Genomic DNA, 17,832 nt, shown 5'->3' with positions numbered 1-17,832 from the left:
AGCAGGGCCGCAGGCACAGGTGTTGCTCTTAGACACCAAGCCTGGATGCGGCTGTGTAATTTTGGACCCTTTAACCTTCACCAACACCCCCTTTGACGGTCCGGCTTTGTTCGGACCTCAGGTGAAGGATACTTTGACCAGATGTGAGCAGGATGGTAAAACTCTTTCTGCCGTTGGAGTCCAGTTTTCCACTCCTTCTAGACCATATCCCAAGGGTCAGAAGGGGAAGATGTGGTTCCATAAAGCCCAAGGAGCTACACGGACACACGTGGTCAGTTTACCCCAGAGGCAGAGGGGTAACAATAATAGACAGCCCTAGAGGCAGGGGGTCCTCAGAACCAGGGCAACAGGGAGTCTCTTCCTGAGAAGCCCTTTCAGCATCCCTGGTGTTGCCCGACTGTCCACCCTTGGAGGCAGTCGGGAAGAATTTCGCTGTACCCAGTAGCCTGGCAATCCCTATCACAAGAGAAGTGGGTACAGTCGATCATATCCGAGGGTTACAAAATCCCTTGAAAGGTTTCCTGTACCTCTACAATCCCTTCCAGACATCTCACCCGGTCAAAGGGATTTGGCAAGACAGGAAGTTTCAAAACTCCTGGAAAAAGAGCCATCCAAACAGTGCCGCAGACCAAGTAGGATCCGGCTTCTACTCAAGATTCTTTTGGTCCCCAAAGGACGGGAGATTGGAGACCAATACTAGACCTAAGCAGACTAAACAAGTCTGTCAAAAGGCAAGATTCCGGATGGTCACGCTGCAATCCATTCTGCCCTTTCTGGGCAAGGACAACTGGATGTGCTCTATAGACCTTCAAGATGTACTATCACATAAAGATTCACAGACGCTCCAGAAGGTTTCTCCGCTTTCGCTGGGAGCCAGTCATTACCAATTCAGAGCACTGCCCTTTGGCCTCACTTCAGCCCCAGAGTGTTCACCAAATGCATGGCAGTGGTCACAGCTCACCTGAGACGCCGAGGATTCCAGGTGTTTCCTTATTTGGATGACTGGCTCCTCTCCGCCACCTCCAAGCATCAGCTTCTTCGGTCCAGAGACTACACCCTACAGCTTTGCAAGAGACTAGGAATTTCGTAAATTTCGAAAAATCCTCTGCTGCCTTGCCAATCTATCACCTTTATAGGCAGAGTTAAATACCGTCAGAATGTTAGCCAGGCTAACAGATCAAAGGATTCTGGACATCCAGAAATTTGTTCAGCTTCTGTTACAAAGCAACAAGATCAAAGCCAGGTTTGTCTTGAAAGTTCTAGGCCTAATGGCTGCGGCCATTGTTCTTCTTCCACTGGCTCGCTTCCACATGCGTCTCCTGCAGTGGATGTTATTCACGCAGTGGTCGCACCCACGATCTGCCCATGAGACATGAAATCTTGGTAACACAGTCGCAGGGCTCATCTACGATGGTGGATATCTTCCCTCTTCTTCATCAGGGCCGACCCTTTGTTCCCTCCTCCAGTTGCCACAGTCACCACGGATGCCTCTCTGATCGGGTGGGGGCATTATCAGGGCAGGATGGTCCACGGACGTGGCAACCCATAGAATACCACCTGCACATAAATGTCCTGGAGATGAGAGCAGTGCTTTTAACGTTGCAAGCCCCCGACGACTTTCTTCCCACAGGGACTATTGCAGTACAGACGGACAACATGTCCGTGGTCTGGTACATCAACAAACAGGGCGGAACCAGGTCCTATCCCTTATGTCGAGAAGCTCTCAGACTTTGGCAATGGGCGGTCTCTTCTCAGCGGTTTCTGATAGCACAGGTCCAACCTATTGGCGGACAGGCTAAGCAGATCTATTCTGATGCCTCACGAGTGGTCTCTCAATCAATCTGTAGTGGATCAGATTTTTCTGAAGTGGGGCACCCCTTGTTGCGATCTTTTCGCTACCACTCAAAACAGCAAGTGCCCAGATTACTTCACACTATTTCCTCTTCCAGGCCAACCCTTGAGAGACTCTCTAACCCAGGATTGGCCTCGGGGACTTCTTTATGCTTTTCCTCCCTTTCCATTGATTCCACAAGTCATTCAGAAAGCCACCGTTTTGAGAGCCAAATTGATCCTCATTGCTCCATATTGGCCTCGACAAATTTGGTTTCCGTCTCTACATCATAATCTTCTGGTGCAGCCCTGGCATCTGGACCCAGTTCCGGATCTTTTGATCCACCAGTCGGGTCAGCAGCACCGGGCCATTCATTCTCTCAACCTCACTGCTTGGTTGCTCCAATGATTTCTGACTCAGTCAGAGACATTTTAGTGTCTTCTTTAAAGTCGTCCACTAGAACTGTTTATGCTAGCAAGTGGCGACGTTTTTCGATTTGGGCAAACGCCAGAAATATTGATCCTTTTACCGCTCCTGTACATTCTGTTTTGGATTTCCTGGTGGAGGTTTTTCATTCGGGATCTTCGTCATCTACAGTCAAAGTACAACTGGCTGCTATTTTCAAGTATCATGTTGGCTTGCATGACAATAACATCATGTCTCATAGGTTATGCAAAGCCTTTTTAAGAGGAGTTTTCCTCCTAAAACCGCCTGTGAAACATCCTCCTCCGCAATGGGATCTAAACTTAATGTTGGCATCCCTAATTCTACCTCCTTTCAAACCGTCTGCTACGTGTTCTTTAAAGTTATTGACGTGGAAAACTATATTTTTACTGGCTGTTACTTCTGCAAGAAGAGTTTCTGAGATTCAGGCCCTCTGTATTCGTTCACCTTATCTGGTTTTTCATAAGGATAGGGTTTCGCTCAGAACTAACCCTTCCTTTCTTCCCAAGGTTGTATCTCAAACCAATATTAACCAATCTATTGATCTACCAGTTTTCTTTCCTAACTATTCTGACAGAGCTGAACAGAAGCTGCACTTTTTGGATGTTCATCGTCAGCTTAGGTACTACTTGCATAGGACTAAACAAATAAGAAAATCAGACCAATTGTTTGTCTCCTATGCAGAAAACAGGTTAGGTCTTCCAGTTTCTAAAGTGACCTTATCTAGATGGTTGACTTCCACCATTTCCTATGTGTACTCTCTAAGGGGCAAACAACTATCTTCTAAGCCAAAAGCACATTCGACCAGGAGTCTATCCACTTCTGTAGCCTTTCAGGATAGACTTCCCATTGACACTATTTGTGCAGCAGCTACTTGGGCCACGCCTCATACCTTTGTGTCTCATTACAAGTTGGATTTGTCCTCCAGAGATAGGGCCAGTTTTGGTTCCACAGTTCTCAAGAGTCTGTTCCATTGAGCCACCCGGGATACAGGTGCTAGGACGGTCCCATCCAGCAAGAATGAAGGCAGATTGACAACTTAACATTTAGAAGTTATGTACCTACCATAACGTTCCATGTTAGTTGTCTTCTCTCACCTTCTTTCTTGCGTCCCCTCCTTCCCCTGGCCTGGACAGATCTTGAGAGTTCCTATTAGATTGCTTCCTCTGGAGCATTGTTATGAGGACTTCTTTTAGGAACCATGGTTCCTAATTATGTTAGGATAGTCTTTAGCAGGGTCAGTTAGCTGCCAAACGAGATCTGAGGTAGTTCCGCCTTGCATCATGGGATATAGGGTTGCCTCGAGCTGGTAAAAGGAGTTCTCGAGCTAAAGCAAGTGCCGCCGGGGAAGGATCGCTCGAACCCATCCAGCAAGAAAGAAGGCGAGAGAAGACAACTAACATGGAACGTTATGGTAGGTACATAACTTCTAATTTCCATTCCTGCATCGCTATCTTCTCGAACAGCCTTGGACTCTGGACCTAGTTCCAGACCTCCTGATTCATCAGTCGGGTGGGCTGCACCAATCCCTGCACTCTCTCCAGCTCACAGCGTGGTTGCTCCACTTCCAGCCTTAGCCAGGCTCCCAGATATCTCCGCCTCTGTGCGTGAAATGCTCTTGTCCTCACACAAGTCTATGACCAGAAAAACTTACGCTAGTAAGTGGAAACGTTTTTCTTCCTGGGCAGAGGTAAAAAGTATAGACCCCTTTTCAGCCCCCGTACACTCCATTCTGGAATTTCTCGCGGAGCTCTTCCATGCTGGGTCCGCTTCCACTACAATTAGAGTTCAGTTAGCGGCAATTTCAAATTTTCACATTGGCCTGTTGGAAAACAATATCATGTCCCATAAGCTGTGTAAAGCCTTTCTCAAAGGAACCACTCTGCTCAGGCCCCCAGTGAGAGATCCTCCACCACCCTGGGATCTAAATTTGATTTTAGCTTCACTAATTTTGCCCCCTTTCGAACCTACAGCTTCTTGTTCACTGAAGTTCTTATCTTAGAAAACCCTTTTTCTGGTAGCTATTACTTCAGCCAGAAGAGTTTTGGAACTACAGGCTCTTTCTACCCATCCCCCATACCTCGTATTCCACAATGACAGGGTTGCTCTTAGGACTAATCCTTCCTTCCTTCCTAAGGTCTCTTCAGAGAGTAACTTGAATCAGTCCATAGTCCTTCCTGTGCTTTTCCCTAACCATTCCAACAGGGTGGAGTATAAGTTGCATCAGTTAGATGTTCACAGGCAACTACACTTTTATTTACATAGAACCAAAGACATTAGAAAATCAGATCAACTGTTCCTGTCTTATGCAGTAGGTAAACACGGTCTTCCGGTCTCTAAGGTAACCTTATCCAGGTGGTTGTCTTCTATCATCACATTCATATACCAACTCAGGAATAAAGAATTACCAGTCAAACCAAAAGGTCACTCCACCAGAGCTTTAGCCACTTCGGTGGCTTTTCAGGCTAGGTTGCCCATGGAATCTATTTGTGCTGCGGCTACATGGGCCAACCCACATACTTTCATTTTGCATTACAAATTGGATTTGGTTTCCAGGAGCAGAGTTGATTTTGGTTCCACTGTTCTGAAGAGTCTTTTCCGATGAGCCACCCAGGATTTTAGGTGCTAGGGAAGCTGTCCCAACCAGCAAGAATGAAGGTGAGATAGACAACTTAACATAAAGAAGTTATGTACCTACCATAACGTTCCATGTTAGTTGTCTTCTTCTCACCTTCTTTCTTGCGTCCCACCCTCCATCCCCCTGTCCTAGTGGACCAAGAAGAGTTCCTCTTGATTTTGCACTGGCTGAGACTTCTCTGGCTATTTCCTTTTGCTTAGTAGTCTCCCCAGTAGGATTTATGCATTCTAGGATAGCATTCATTATTATTATGTCTGCAATTAGACTTACCAAACAAGATCTGGGTATCTAGCACCAGGCATCATGGGATATAGGGGGGCCTCGAGCCAGTAAGCAGCTCTCGAGCTTTTGAAGATGGCCGAGTCTGAGCCGAGGATCGGCTCCGACCCCAACCAGCAAGAAAGAAGGTGAGAAGAAGACAACTAACATGGAACGTTATGGTAGGTACATAACTTCTTTTTATCATTTATTTGAATAATATCTTTGATATTGTTAGTAATTACTTAACCTAAATATATTATCTGTTCAGACTGTGCTAAATATTCTATGTATTTATTGTGTAATGTGAACTTATTTGGATCAATTGAAAGGATTTGAGTTGTATTATTATTAAATGTTAGTCCAGATTTTTTTTTAAAGTCTTCCATATTTCTAAAGACTGCAGAAATAGATGTATTGTTTCCCCCTAGAGTTATGAGTATGTCATCCGCAAACATTTGTAATTTGGAAGACATGCTAGAATTCAGTTTGAAGCCTTCAATGTCATTGTCCAGCTTAATTAAGTTTGCCCATGGTTCCATTATTAATGTGAAAAGTAAAGGAGATGAAGGGCACCCTTGTTTAGTTCCTTTAATTATTGGTATATTTTGAGATACACTAGTACCAGTTTTAATGTGGGCTTGACTGTCTTTATATAGATGTGTAATAAGATTTATAAAAGTGTAAGAAAAATTTAGTTCTCCCAATAGTGTAAATAAATAATCCCAATTAACTGAATCAAAAGCACAATTTATATCACGACTAATTAGTGTTAGGCTTTTATGTAAAAGTTTAACAGATTCAATCAAGGTTATACATATTTTATATGTGTTTCTGTTTACTATAAAACCTGTTTGGTCTTCATTCACTAGTATTGGAAGACAATTTTTAAGCCTATCTGCAGTTATGGACATGAACATTTTATAATCAGTATTGACATTTTTTAAACCCAATATCTTTTTGCAGGGGTAGTCAAGATAAATTAGGATGGTTTGTCAGTGTTTTGTCATTGAAACAAACTCTATCTTGCATGAGTAAAGTGTGTATGGGTGAACTGAAGTAAGATCACTTGTAAGTTCTTGGCTATGTGATGTGAAAGAAATACAGTAATGTAACTGTAGTCTTTTACTTTCATTATTTTAAACATTGTATGCTCAAAGCAGATTCTCTGTGTAGGCAGTTGGGATGGGGACAATGCCTATGTGTGAATGGAATGACTGCATTTCTGGTTTGCTTTGTAAGAATAATGTGCTTTTGAGTGAAGTAAGATCGACCACAAGTTCTGAACTCTGAGTATTGTTTATGTTTCACAACTCAAATGGTATAGTGGTACATTGCTCTGACTGTGGTATACAGGGCCCTGGGTTCAAGACTTGGTAAGGCTGATTATTCACAGCTGAGGTGGCTTACTGGTAAATTGCTTTGAATATGATGTGCGGGGTTCTGGGTTCAAGACCTGCAAGGGCTGTTTATAATCCCAGTCCCTCCGAGCCACACACTCCAGGGACCTAAACCTTGTCACCACAATAAACAGAACATGCTGGATGGATAGGTTCCTGTCCCAGAGACTTCCCATACTCTGAAACAGACCATTCAGGTCAAGCAGAGCACCTCATAAGCCCTATTTAAGAAAATCTTGACGATTGGATGGGAAATACGAAATTCACCCTGGGAATCACCTCTGTGGCTCTAGGGGCACAGAAAAATAAATTTTTGGGTGGCGAAAGCTGGGAATCTTCATGGCTAGTCTTATATAGACCCTAGGGCTATTAGCCTAGAACCTACCTATGAACCTATGTGAAAAAAAGAATACTTAACTTAATGACAGTGTCATTTTTTTTGTTGTTGTTCTTTTTCATTTTAACCTCACAAGTTCTAGTCAGATACTGTGGATGGGGTAGTCAATGGAGATTGGGGCTGTGTGAATGGAACAAATGGTCCTGCTGTTTACTATTGTAATTCTAGCTTTGCAAAATTGTAATACTTTTCTGTGTGTAATGTAATATGAATATACAATAATTAGCAAGGTTGAGTAATTCTTAATGTATGTTATTTCATATCTGTTCATTTATGTACTGAATGTTTAAAACATGTTTCTAAAATGTTGGTAGATTATTCAGCATGTGTTACAGTGACTGAGCACTTATTTTATGTAAATTAGTAAGCATGGTCAGGGTTGATCCCACTGTAACACAGCTTCACACTTTTGTAGTTGGCCACGCCCATTCAGCTGTCTCCTGCAGCCCCCCTTTGATTTGAAGTCACCGTCACCACCTGCCACTGATCTGAGGTAATCTTGGAGACAGGAGGAAATTATGGGTAGGGGGAGGAGCCAGAGCTGTGGATCCTAACGTTGAAAAGTGGGCAAAGTTGGAATCCATCTGTCAAGAAAGGATGGAATCAGACAACATAGATCTATCATTATGGTAAGTACATAACTTTTGCTTCATGCCCAAGGCTGTTTTACAGTTTCTTTGAATCAGGCCGTCAATCTCCCAGTCTTCTTTCCTAGCCCTCAGAACCATGGAGACAGGATTCCACATACTTTGGTCATGCACTGGTAGCTCAGGTACTATCTTGACAGAATTGAGCCCTTTAGAAAAGCTAGTCAGCTATTTATTTCTTATGTTTGGACTAAGAAAGTACAACCCATGTCAAACAGGTGATTTCCAATTGGTTGTCCTTGGCTCTTGCCTTTTTTTATACCCACCGTGGTAATCCAGTTCCAGGCAGTATTAAGGCATGCTCTTCAAGGATCTAGTCTTCTTTGATGGCATATTGGAAAAAGGTGGGTTGAAGAAGATTTCTAGAGACAGCTACATGGTCCTCTGTACGTACTCGAAGAAGGAATTGCATACTGGATTCTTTTGTCTGGATCCAGGACTTGGTTTGCTAGGACCATTCTTTAGGATCTTCTGAATCCATATCTTTCTTTCTTCCTGGTTGGATAGGCATTATTAATTAACCCATATAACCTATAGGCAGCTGCAGCAGTGGGAATGATGAATATAGTATAGTTGTGTAAGTTGCCCTTACTCATAATAGTAGATTTGCGAATTCCTCACTGCTTTAGTAGCTGCATCCACCCATCATTTCCCCTATTAGTGAATAGAGTTTATTTTGGGGAAGTGGCTTGGTGGTTATTTCTTGTTTGTTTAGCTCATGATGGGTGCAGTGCTTCTTAACTTTTAGACAATATAGTCCTGAAGATTTTCCAGTATGACTGCTGATTTTCCTTCCTCTGGGCTGAACAATCAGCAGTCAGAGAGAGAGTGTGGGAGGGAGCCAAAGCTTTTGGAAGCTGATCAGTTGTATTTTGGGCAAGACACAACCCATATAGCCTAAAGACTACTGCGGCAGTGTGGGATTTGAACATATGATGTTATGAGTAAGTGCAACTTACACAACAGTGTTTTCCTTATCCAGTAAAAGAGCTTCCTTTGGGACAGCCATACTCAAGGGTTTGTTGGCTTAGGCCTCCCATGGTAGGCTTGGGATTTTGTCCTCTGCAACTTTAAATTTCTCTGGCCTTTGTCTGGACACTGGAATTACCTTCCCCCTCCAAATTGTCATAAGTGAGGGACCTATAAGGAGAAGCTAATATTCTTTCATTCTTCTAAGAGGTTGTGCTGTCTTTGAATTCAGGTGGACTTTTACTAGGAATGTCAGTTTACTCAATCTGGAAGATACCCAGCCTGCAGGGGCTGATGTGTAGGGGAGCTTGAGATTATAGAAGATCATTGCCGTCACCAGAGGGCACCAAAGACACTAGTCCTATGGTACCAATGTCTGGAAAGAGACCAGAGAAATCTAACTTTCTGATAAGTGCATAACTTATATGTTTACACAGCCTCAATAACTAACTGTAAACAATTATCTAAGAACTATTTATTTTGCTTGTTAATTGATAAATAAACTGATTCTTTGTGAATCCATTTATTTCACAACTCGCCATATGGACATGGGTAAGTGGAAAATTGAGTTCTTTGGATGATTTCATAGCAGCTACACTCCAAATGTGGTTCTTTATGAAAGAAATAGATTATGTAATGGTATATTACTTTAAAACAATGTAATACTGAACCCTATTTTTTGCTGAAAACTTTTTTTTAGAGTATAATTGTTCTAATTCTTAAATAAAGAGTTTTGGTGATATCTCTTCTGAAAATTATTTTACTCCAGAGATTCTATATTTTTTTTCTGAAGAGTTATTTGTGTCAAAAAACTGTTCAGGAAACAGTGATTAACATATATGACTTGTAAAACAAACTAGCACAGGGAATCCTACCAGCAGCTGTTATTTTAAAATAACACATTTGAAAATGATGGGGTAATGTAGGTTAGCTTTCTGCCCTATTTTAAGTATGTGAACTTGTTTATTGATTCTCTTGGTTTACTTTTTCAGACAGTTTGTGGCAGACATAGCTGCTGAGATGCTCGAGGAATTGCAAACTTCAGGAACATTTAATAGTCTTCTACAAGCTGTACAATGGGAGAAAGAGAAAAAAAATGACATGTACAACACAATTATCAGGTAAATTTCACAGATGCATGTGCTAACACATGGCAGTATTTGTTTTTTTTTTTTGACATGTAACTTGTTAAGTCACTAATTAATTTCGGATCTAACTTACATCATTTTATCTATACTTGCTTTGGTTTCTTGCAGGAGCATTGTTATACAAGGCAAATTTGTTTTGTACCTAAGAGTTTCCATGATTTTTTGCACCTTTTTGGCACTCCACGGCTGACCATTATCTGCTCCATTTGTTGTTCTCGTCCACCAGTTGTACTAGACTCACTTTAGCTTCCACTGGACTAAACACAAATCCATGTGTAGAGCTGGTGAGGAGAGTGTGGACCAATGGGCAGCATCACACTTCTGTCGGTGACTGTTTGTACTATCTCTTCACCCCTTCGCATTTACAGTAACACCCTATGGGTGGGATGTGTATTGAGCTTTAGACCTGAACTGCCCATCACTTTTACAAGGAGCTGACATCAGCACGACACTCTCCTCCACCCTTGGGCAACAAAAAAAAAAAGACTTTCGGCTTTTCCTGGTTAGGGGTCGCCACAGCGGAACTCAGGTCCGCTCATGATTGGCAGTGGATTTTTACAGTGCCGAGTTGCCAGCCCAATGCCCAACCTTCAATGAAGGCATGCCCATTCATGCTTGCACTTACCTGCATGTCTTTAACGTCACTCGACCGAGGGGAGAACATGCAGACTCCACACAGAAGGCGCTCCAGCCGAGAATCGAACGAGAGAACCTCTTGCTGTGAGGTGACAATGCTAGCCGCTGCACCACCACGGCTTACATCATGGCTATTTTTCTGGTCTTCATCAGGGAAATCGTATTGCTGTAGCATGCCCACGCATACATACCTCTCTGTCTCTCTCCCCCAAGATGGGCATGCCCACCCTTCCTGTGTGCCTGTGCTGTAAAGCACCAGAACCACTATTCAAACTCAGGTTGCCTGGGTCTTAGTCAGGGCTTTATCTCTCTATTCCACTACTGCAGGCAGGTATTTATGAGTTTAGTCAAACTATGTTTTTGCCTAATTTACATTTTAAAGTCTACATCCAATTTATATTGAGTTTACTTCTTTGTCAGACACGAGGAATGTAAAGCAAATAAAGATTTTATGGCTGATGCTGCCTTTTAGCATGTAATGTTTAGCATCTGCGACAGAGATGGAGAAAAAATGGATCTATATTAAATTCTCGAAAGCCAACAGTGTAGAATCTGACATTGTTGACATGAGAATAGTGAAACTGAAGAACACCGAACAAGTAAACGGAAATCTCCGTAAGGGGTGATTTCCATTTACTTCAATGTAGCGCGGTCTCGGAGTTAGTATATTTAAGTAGTGGGAGGTGTGGGCTACACCATTTAGGTTTTTCTTTTATTGTTTTTATTTTTTTTTCTGAACATTCGATGTTTTAACAGTTCAATCACTAAAGGTCGACCTTTAGTGATTCGAACTGTTAAATATTCAATGTTTTAATATAGACCCAAAAAAATAACCAGTCTTCTTTTCACTGTCAGTGCAGGTTTCACTGTTTTATAGGTTTATAGTTAGTTACTAGGCTGTCGGCCCAAGAGCCACACTAAGCCTAGCCGAGCATACTTCAAATCTGCCAAAATGTTGCTTACACAAGTCAACATACTAAAGAATTTTACAGTTATGATATAGGCATGTATACATCAAGTGTTCAAAGGCTGTCCCTGTCCATTAAGGTCATAGGTGCCAAACCAGAGGTAAATGTGCGATTTCCCATCCATTGCTCAGCGTTATGTTTGAATATGATTAGGGATTAACTTTGCTTCACATGGATGGGAAACCTGTTCCAGAGAAGGGTTAATCTTTGAGACACATAGCTGTCCCTCCAACAAGTCTTATTTATGATGCAGATTAGGTTTGGGCCCTTTGAAAGGGTATTTCTGATGCCATTTGTTTTGCGGATTTGCAACAAATCCATCAGTGTGGGATCGCAGGATGCCTTGTAGGCTGTGGAAAGACCACAGTGCAGCAGTGTGTTGGAGATCAAGTACAGGGATAGGACTTTGAGGCATTCTGCATAAGACTTGTTGTTTACTCCCTGTATTCTCTTTCTGAGGAACCTCTGTGGTTTCCCAAGCTGCTTCAAGTGCCTGATTAGGTACATGCCAAAGGGTGCATTGTACTCACTAATTGATCAGATAAGAGCTGAGTACAGCTCTTGTATATGTGTATGCTATATGAAAAGCAATAGAGCAACAACAGCAGGAATTATGTAATGTATCTTTAGTGATGTAAAAAGATATGCATGTTTTTGTTTATATATATATATATATATATATATATATATATATATATATATATATATATATATATACACACACACACACACACACACAAATATTGTATATACACATACAATATGTAGAAAATGTATGTGTATATCATGATTGGATGACAACACAAAGTTTACAAAATGAGTGAAATATAAAACACTGACAACTTCTCTCTTACTGTCAGTAAACACCAGGTACAAAACCCAGATCAAACGTCATCTGAATAGTGATTCTGTCAGGAAAAATGTTTTAGTAATGTAATGTACAGGGTAAGGGACAGGGGTAGGGGTGGAGTTAACACACACATGAGTAAGGGTGGGCAGGAGCATCTTACTCATGTGTGCTAACCCTGACCCTAACCCTAGCCCTGCTCCAGCCTCTAACCCTAACCCTGCACATTATGTTACATAAAAATCCTTCCCTAATAGTACAAGTACACAAGACAAGATAACTTGGAACACCATACAGGAATATTACTAAATCTATCCCCTTTAATAACCCTAACTCTAATCCTGACTCACAAACACTTGCACATACACACTACCTGCTATATTACAATCTTGCACATTTTCACAATGAAATCATTAATTTTCCTGCACACTCCTATATGCCTGTACTATATAAACCTTGAATTCAGCCAAATGTGATTCACACAAATGTGCATTTACACATATGTGCTGTCACTCATTTTTATACCCACCCAAACATGTTGATCAAATGAGTCATTATGCATTTAAATGACAACCATATATATTTTTTTATGTATGTAAAAATGGGAGCTTGCTGCATGTGCACTAAAATCGGAAACAAAATGAAGTCTGTACATAAAAATGTAGCATTAGAATGAAATTCTTATGTATTGACCTTGTTATTAGCAAGTCTCACACTGTCACACATATGGCAGCTGTTTCAGAAATCCCGATGAAAACTACTGACAGTTTTGCAAGCTTTAATGCACTTCACTGTGCCCAAAAATATGTGAAAGTGTTACCAAGGAAAGTATATAACAGCTTTTAAAGCTGTTTGTTGAGCAGAGATGTATTTAGCCTTCAGCCACCAATTATACGGCAGCATGGAATCTGTTAGCTTTTAAACCTAGTAGATGTTTCATGCTCCCATGCTATTTTTTTTCTTCTTTTACTAGTAGTACATCAGGACAGCTAAAAATACACATATTTTAAAAAAAATATTATAATCAAGTGTGTGTGATTATAATTTCTGTGTGTTATGCATTATCAAAATGAATTCCAAGAAATTCATTTCTTGAGCTGTCAAGGTGAATTTGTTAGAATCCAGTTTCAAACACAAAAAAATTGTTATGATTTGTGACACAGTCATAATCCTCAATGTTAATGGGTTTATAGAGTATATATAATGGAGCTCATGAAAATAATAAGAATTTTTTTTTTTTTTTACTATGTACGGTCCCTTGTGCTGCCATGAATAGCAAAGACAAAGTTAAATTTGCAAGGTTAAACTGCAATAAAGAAATTATTTATAATATTTTCATGTGTCCTATTATGTATTCTTGTATTGTAACAAATTGTAATTAGGAATGTAAAACCTCTGTATTTGTGGAAAACAAACAAGTCATGTAGTTAACTTCTTAAAACAACTTTTTAGAGATAAATGTCAATGAAGTGCCATACATTTTGTAGTTTGTTGTTTACTGAGAAACTTCATGCTTGTAGAGTATTAGTGATTATTTTTCTTAAGTTCAAGTTTATTTAGTTTCTTGTCTACCAAACGCAATAGCAATCAGGATAAATTATAAAGGAGATAGAACAGGAAGTATACTGTATTAAAAATATGAAAATGTGCATCAAGTGAGTGGTAAAAGTTTGATTTATCAAAAGCTAAAACGTAATATGTCAGAATACTGTTATAGAGTGATAAAGCCCTAACTGTGACCTAGGTGACATGTTCTATTATCAGCTTGGTGCTAGATAGAGTTGACAAGGAGGCTAGGCATGCCAGCCTTAGTTGGAGGGTCAGAGACAGATTTGAGATATAGCAGTCCTACTGAGGAAGGAAGCTGGTCCATGAACTGGGTATGCTGTGTGTGGCACACTAAGCTGCACTTCCGTAGAGGAAGAAGATGTGGTTGCATCAGTGATGAGGATTTGTGGTGGGGGTAAGGGGTGGGTACTGTTCTCAGAGATAATGTATGTATCCTCACAAGCATTTGTCTTCTCAGTTAATTGTGAACTAGTGTTTGTCAGCTTTGAGCATTAAAAGTTGGATACAACTTATTTTTTCCTTGAAATAAAAAGGATTGAATTTCTTTTATGTATGCATGATTTTTGTTCAGATCATCATTGGATCAATAGGTTGAAAAAAGATCTAAAATGCACCTCAGAAAATGTCTAAACCCTATGACTTTTGGGTGTCTAGCAGCCCTTAAACCTGCAGCTTAATTTAATTATTAATGGTTAGGGTGTGTAGAAAGGATGTAGGAAAAAAAGCAAAGTTGAAGAGTAAGACTGAATTTCTTTCCTTAATTGTGGTTTCCATTTAGGCCATTGCTGGATGAAAAGGTTGTTTAAAATAAAGCACCTAAAATGCATCTCAGAGCATCTAGAAACCTTGTTGTTTCTTGAAGTCCAGTGGCCCCAAGACCCCCTGATTCATACAGTTATTTCCACTGCAGTTATTACAGTGTAGTCTTGATCATTTAGGATGAGCTAAAAAGATGCAGGAAAAAAAAAACAAAGTTGAAAGAGTAAGACTAAATTTCTTTCTTTGATCATGTTTTTTGTTCAGGCAATCACTGCATGAAAAAGGTTGTTTTAAAAACTCTGAAATGCACCTCAATGAATCTAGAATCCCCATGTTTTTTTGGGAGACTTTTGATCCATGGACCCCTGGCTTAAAACAGTTGCTTCCTCTACACTTATCAGAGTTCAGTCTTGCTTAGACAGACTATGTTGAACGAATGAATGAATGACTGCAAGAAAAAAATGAAGAGCAAGACAAAATGTGAGGGAAATGGAGAAAAAAGTCATCTGGGTAGTGTGAGCATAGCCGGAGTTAAGCACCCGCCAAACCCGCAGTCGCGGAGAGCCCCCGATTATCTCCCCACATGTGAGGGCCCCCACATTAAGCAGCCGCTGGTTTCTCCATCTGTTCTGCTCCTTGCCTCATTCATTTAGCGTCGTCGCGCAATTCCGTTTTTTTTTTTTTTTTTTTTAAACTTGCTTCCTTGATTGCTGCAGCCAATCAGGTCCCTTACTTCACTTGAAAGCTGCACTCAATCAGGTCCGCTTTAGTGAAGCTATGGACCTGATTGGCTGCAGCAGTCAAAGATGCAAGTTCCAGTTTTCTGATCGGCTTTGCTGTAATCTGTGGTCTGTTGGGTCAGTTCTATGGATTATCGGCATTAGGCATACCTCTGAACTGCCCAGTTTTTTTAATAATGTCCACATTTTTGCTTCATATTTTTAGTTTGTTCTTCATTGCCGTGGTGGTATGGCGGTAGCGTTGTTACCTCACAGCAAGAGGTTCTCCCGTTTGATTCTCGGCTGGGCTTGGGAGTGCCTTCTGTGTGGAGTCTGCATGTCCTCCCCGTGGTTGGGTAGCGTTCGAAAGGCATGCGTGCGTAAATGGGCGTGCCTTCATTGTAGGTTGAGCATCGAGCTGGCACCTCAGTGTTTTGTAAAAAAAAAAATCATTAGCGGACCGGAGTTCCGCTGTGCCGACCCCTTACCAGGAAAAGCCGAAAGACAAACATTTTTAGTTTGTTCTTCATAAAATTTGTGGTTTTCTTCACTAAATAATGGCAGACATTTACATTTCAGACTTTATATCCTTCAGAAAATGCAGGCTAAAGCAAAACCTGAAAGCAAGTTTGTAACTTTATCTGAGCAATATTTAAAAAGTGCCCCTATTTCTAAGCCTTTGTACCCCCATTATTTTTGGCTTTGTCCAGATTTTTCGCACTAAGAGGTTGAGAGGTATGGTGTGAGGATGGATGGAGAATGCAAGTTTTTCTGGAAAGAGTGTGGGACCAGCAAACCAGCTGTATTTTAACTGCCCCTGTAAGGGCCATTTCTAAAAGATCTGAGAAACTGTCCTTTTGTGGGAAATTTTAAAGGGGCTGAACTGGTCTGGTCTGTGTGTAGGAGAAGTAAGAAGAGGATTAATATCAGCCTTGTATCAACTGCAGAAAAGGTAAGTTGCTGGGTTTATTTTTAACTTTATTTTTTTGCTGGGGGGGGTGGTAAGGAAACCTGCAGAGTTCTTATGCTAAGATGATTTGGGGGGGGGGGGGTGAGGGGCTGTGGTTGTAACAGTTTTATTTTACCTTTGGCCAGAATTCTTCTGCTAAGAGATTGAGGAAGGAAGTCTTGCCTGTAATTAATATTCAGATCTGAAGTAGTTTTTTTAGCTAGTCCTGCATAAGAGTATTCATTAATGCATTTGTGTTTTGTGTACAATGGTGCTGAAATATTGGTAGTGGGGGAGATAGTGGCTGTGAGAATGCTGCAGAATGTACAGATGTTTTAATGTATACCAATGCAAACCCTGTTCTACTAGTATGTTTTATGCATACCAGCAATGTTTACAACAATGCCTGATGCTACACTTTTGTTCTATGATAATTTTATGGTCTGTCCACAATTATTGTGCTGAGAGGTTGGAAGGGGAGTTAGCAGCTCTGAGAATGTTGCAGAATGTACAGCTGTTGTTTTAATATATACTAATGCAAACCCTGTTATACTAATATTGTGTATACCGGCAATGTTTACAACTATCCCTGATGGGACGCCTTTGATCTAAGATAATTTTTTGCTTTGTCTGGAGTTATTGTGCTGACAGGTTGGTGGGGGGGTTACGGGCTGTGAGAATGTTCTGCAATATTCAGATGCTTGCCTGGTGTTTGCCTCTTTTCATTAAAACATGTGGGGTTATGCAATACATTGTACTGCAAAATCTGTTATTCCAGCATCTTTGTTTACTCATAAACACATTGTTTTTAATGTTATGTCTTTGTGTTTTTATTTTGCTTTCACTTCATCCAGATTTATTGTGCTGAGACACTGGGGGTAGGGGCTGTGAGAATTCTGCAGAATGTGCTGATATCTTAATGTGTGCCAGTGCAAACCCTGTTCTACTATTGAAGCTGATCATAGCAAAGTTCCAGGCTATCCCTGATGTTGCACCTTTGTTCTGCCATTTTTTTTTGGGGGGGGGGGGGGCTTTGTCTGTAATTGTTACACTGAGAGGTTAGGAGAGGGGTAGGGGCTGTGAGAATGTTGCACAATGTTTAGATGTTTCATCTGATTTTTACTCATCAAAAATGTGGATTCACACAATGCATGCTACTGGAAAAAAATCTGTTATTCTTTATTAGTTCATAAGCGCAGTGTTTTAAATCCATAATGCTACGTCCTTGTCTTTTTTACATTTTTTTATTTTGTTTTTACCTGCTCTAGAACTGTGCTGAGACTTTTGGGGGGACTATGAGAGTTCTGCAGAATGTACTGATTATTTTAATGAATGCTAATACAATCCCTTGTTGTCCACATATTTGCAGATGATATTATGATCTGTAGTGAGAGTAGGGACCAGGTTGAGGAGACCCTGGAGAGGTGGAGATATGCTCTAGAGAGTAGAGGAATGATGGTCAGCAGGACTAAGACAGAATATATGTGTGTGAATGAGAGGGAGGATAGAGGAATGGTGAGGATGCAGGGAGTAGAGCTGGCGAAGGTGGATGAGTGTACATACTTGGGATCAACAGTTCAGAGTAATGGTGAAGAGAGGTGAAGCAGAGAGTACAGGCAGGGTGGAGTGGGTGGAGAAGAGTGTCAGGAGGGA

At 41.0% G+C, this 17,832-nt stretch overlaps 1 protein-coding gene across 3 annotated transcripts in view; it reads left to right on the top strand.

Moving 5' to 3' along the window:
* The window catches only part of IQCG (IQ motif containing G), a 1,934,505-nt gene that overhangs the window by 826,719 nt on the left and 1,089,954 nt on the right, over positions 1 to 17,832 (top strand). For all 3 annotated transcript variants that reach the window (XM_044070701.1, XM_044070702.1, XM_044070700.1), the window contains one exon: positions 9,577 to 9,705. In XM_044070701.1, the coding sequence (XP_043926636.1) occupies positions 9,577 to 9,705 (129 nt within the window). The remainder of the gene's footprint in view (positions 1 to 9,576; positions 9,706 to 17,832) is intronic.

The sequence above is a fragment of the Protopterus annectens genome, chromosome 4.part1 (genome assembly GCF_019279795.1).
Source record: "Protopterus annectens isolate FY-2018-M chromosome 4.part1, PAN1.0, whole genome shotgun sequence".
In the NCBI taxonomy this organism is placed as follows: domain Eukaryota; kingdom Metazoa; phylum Chordata; order Ceratodontiformes; family Protopteridae; genus Protopterus; species Protopterus annectens.
This window is presented reverse-complemented; position numbering and strand designations above follow the sequence as displayed.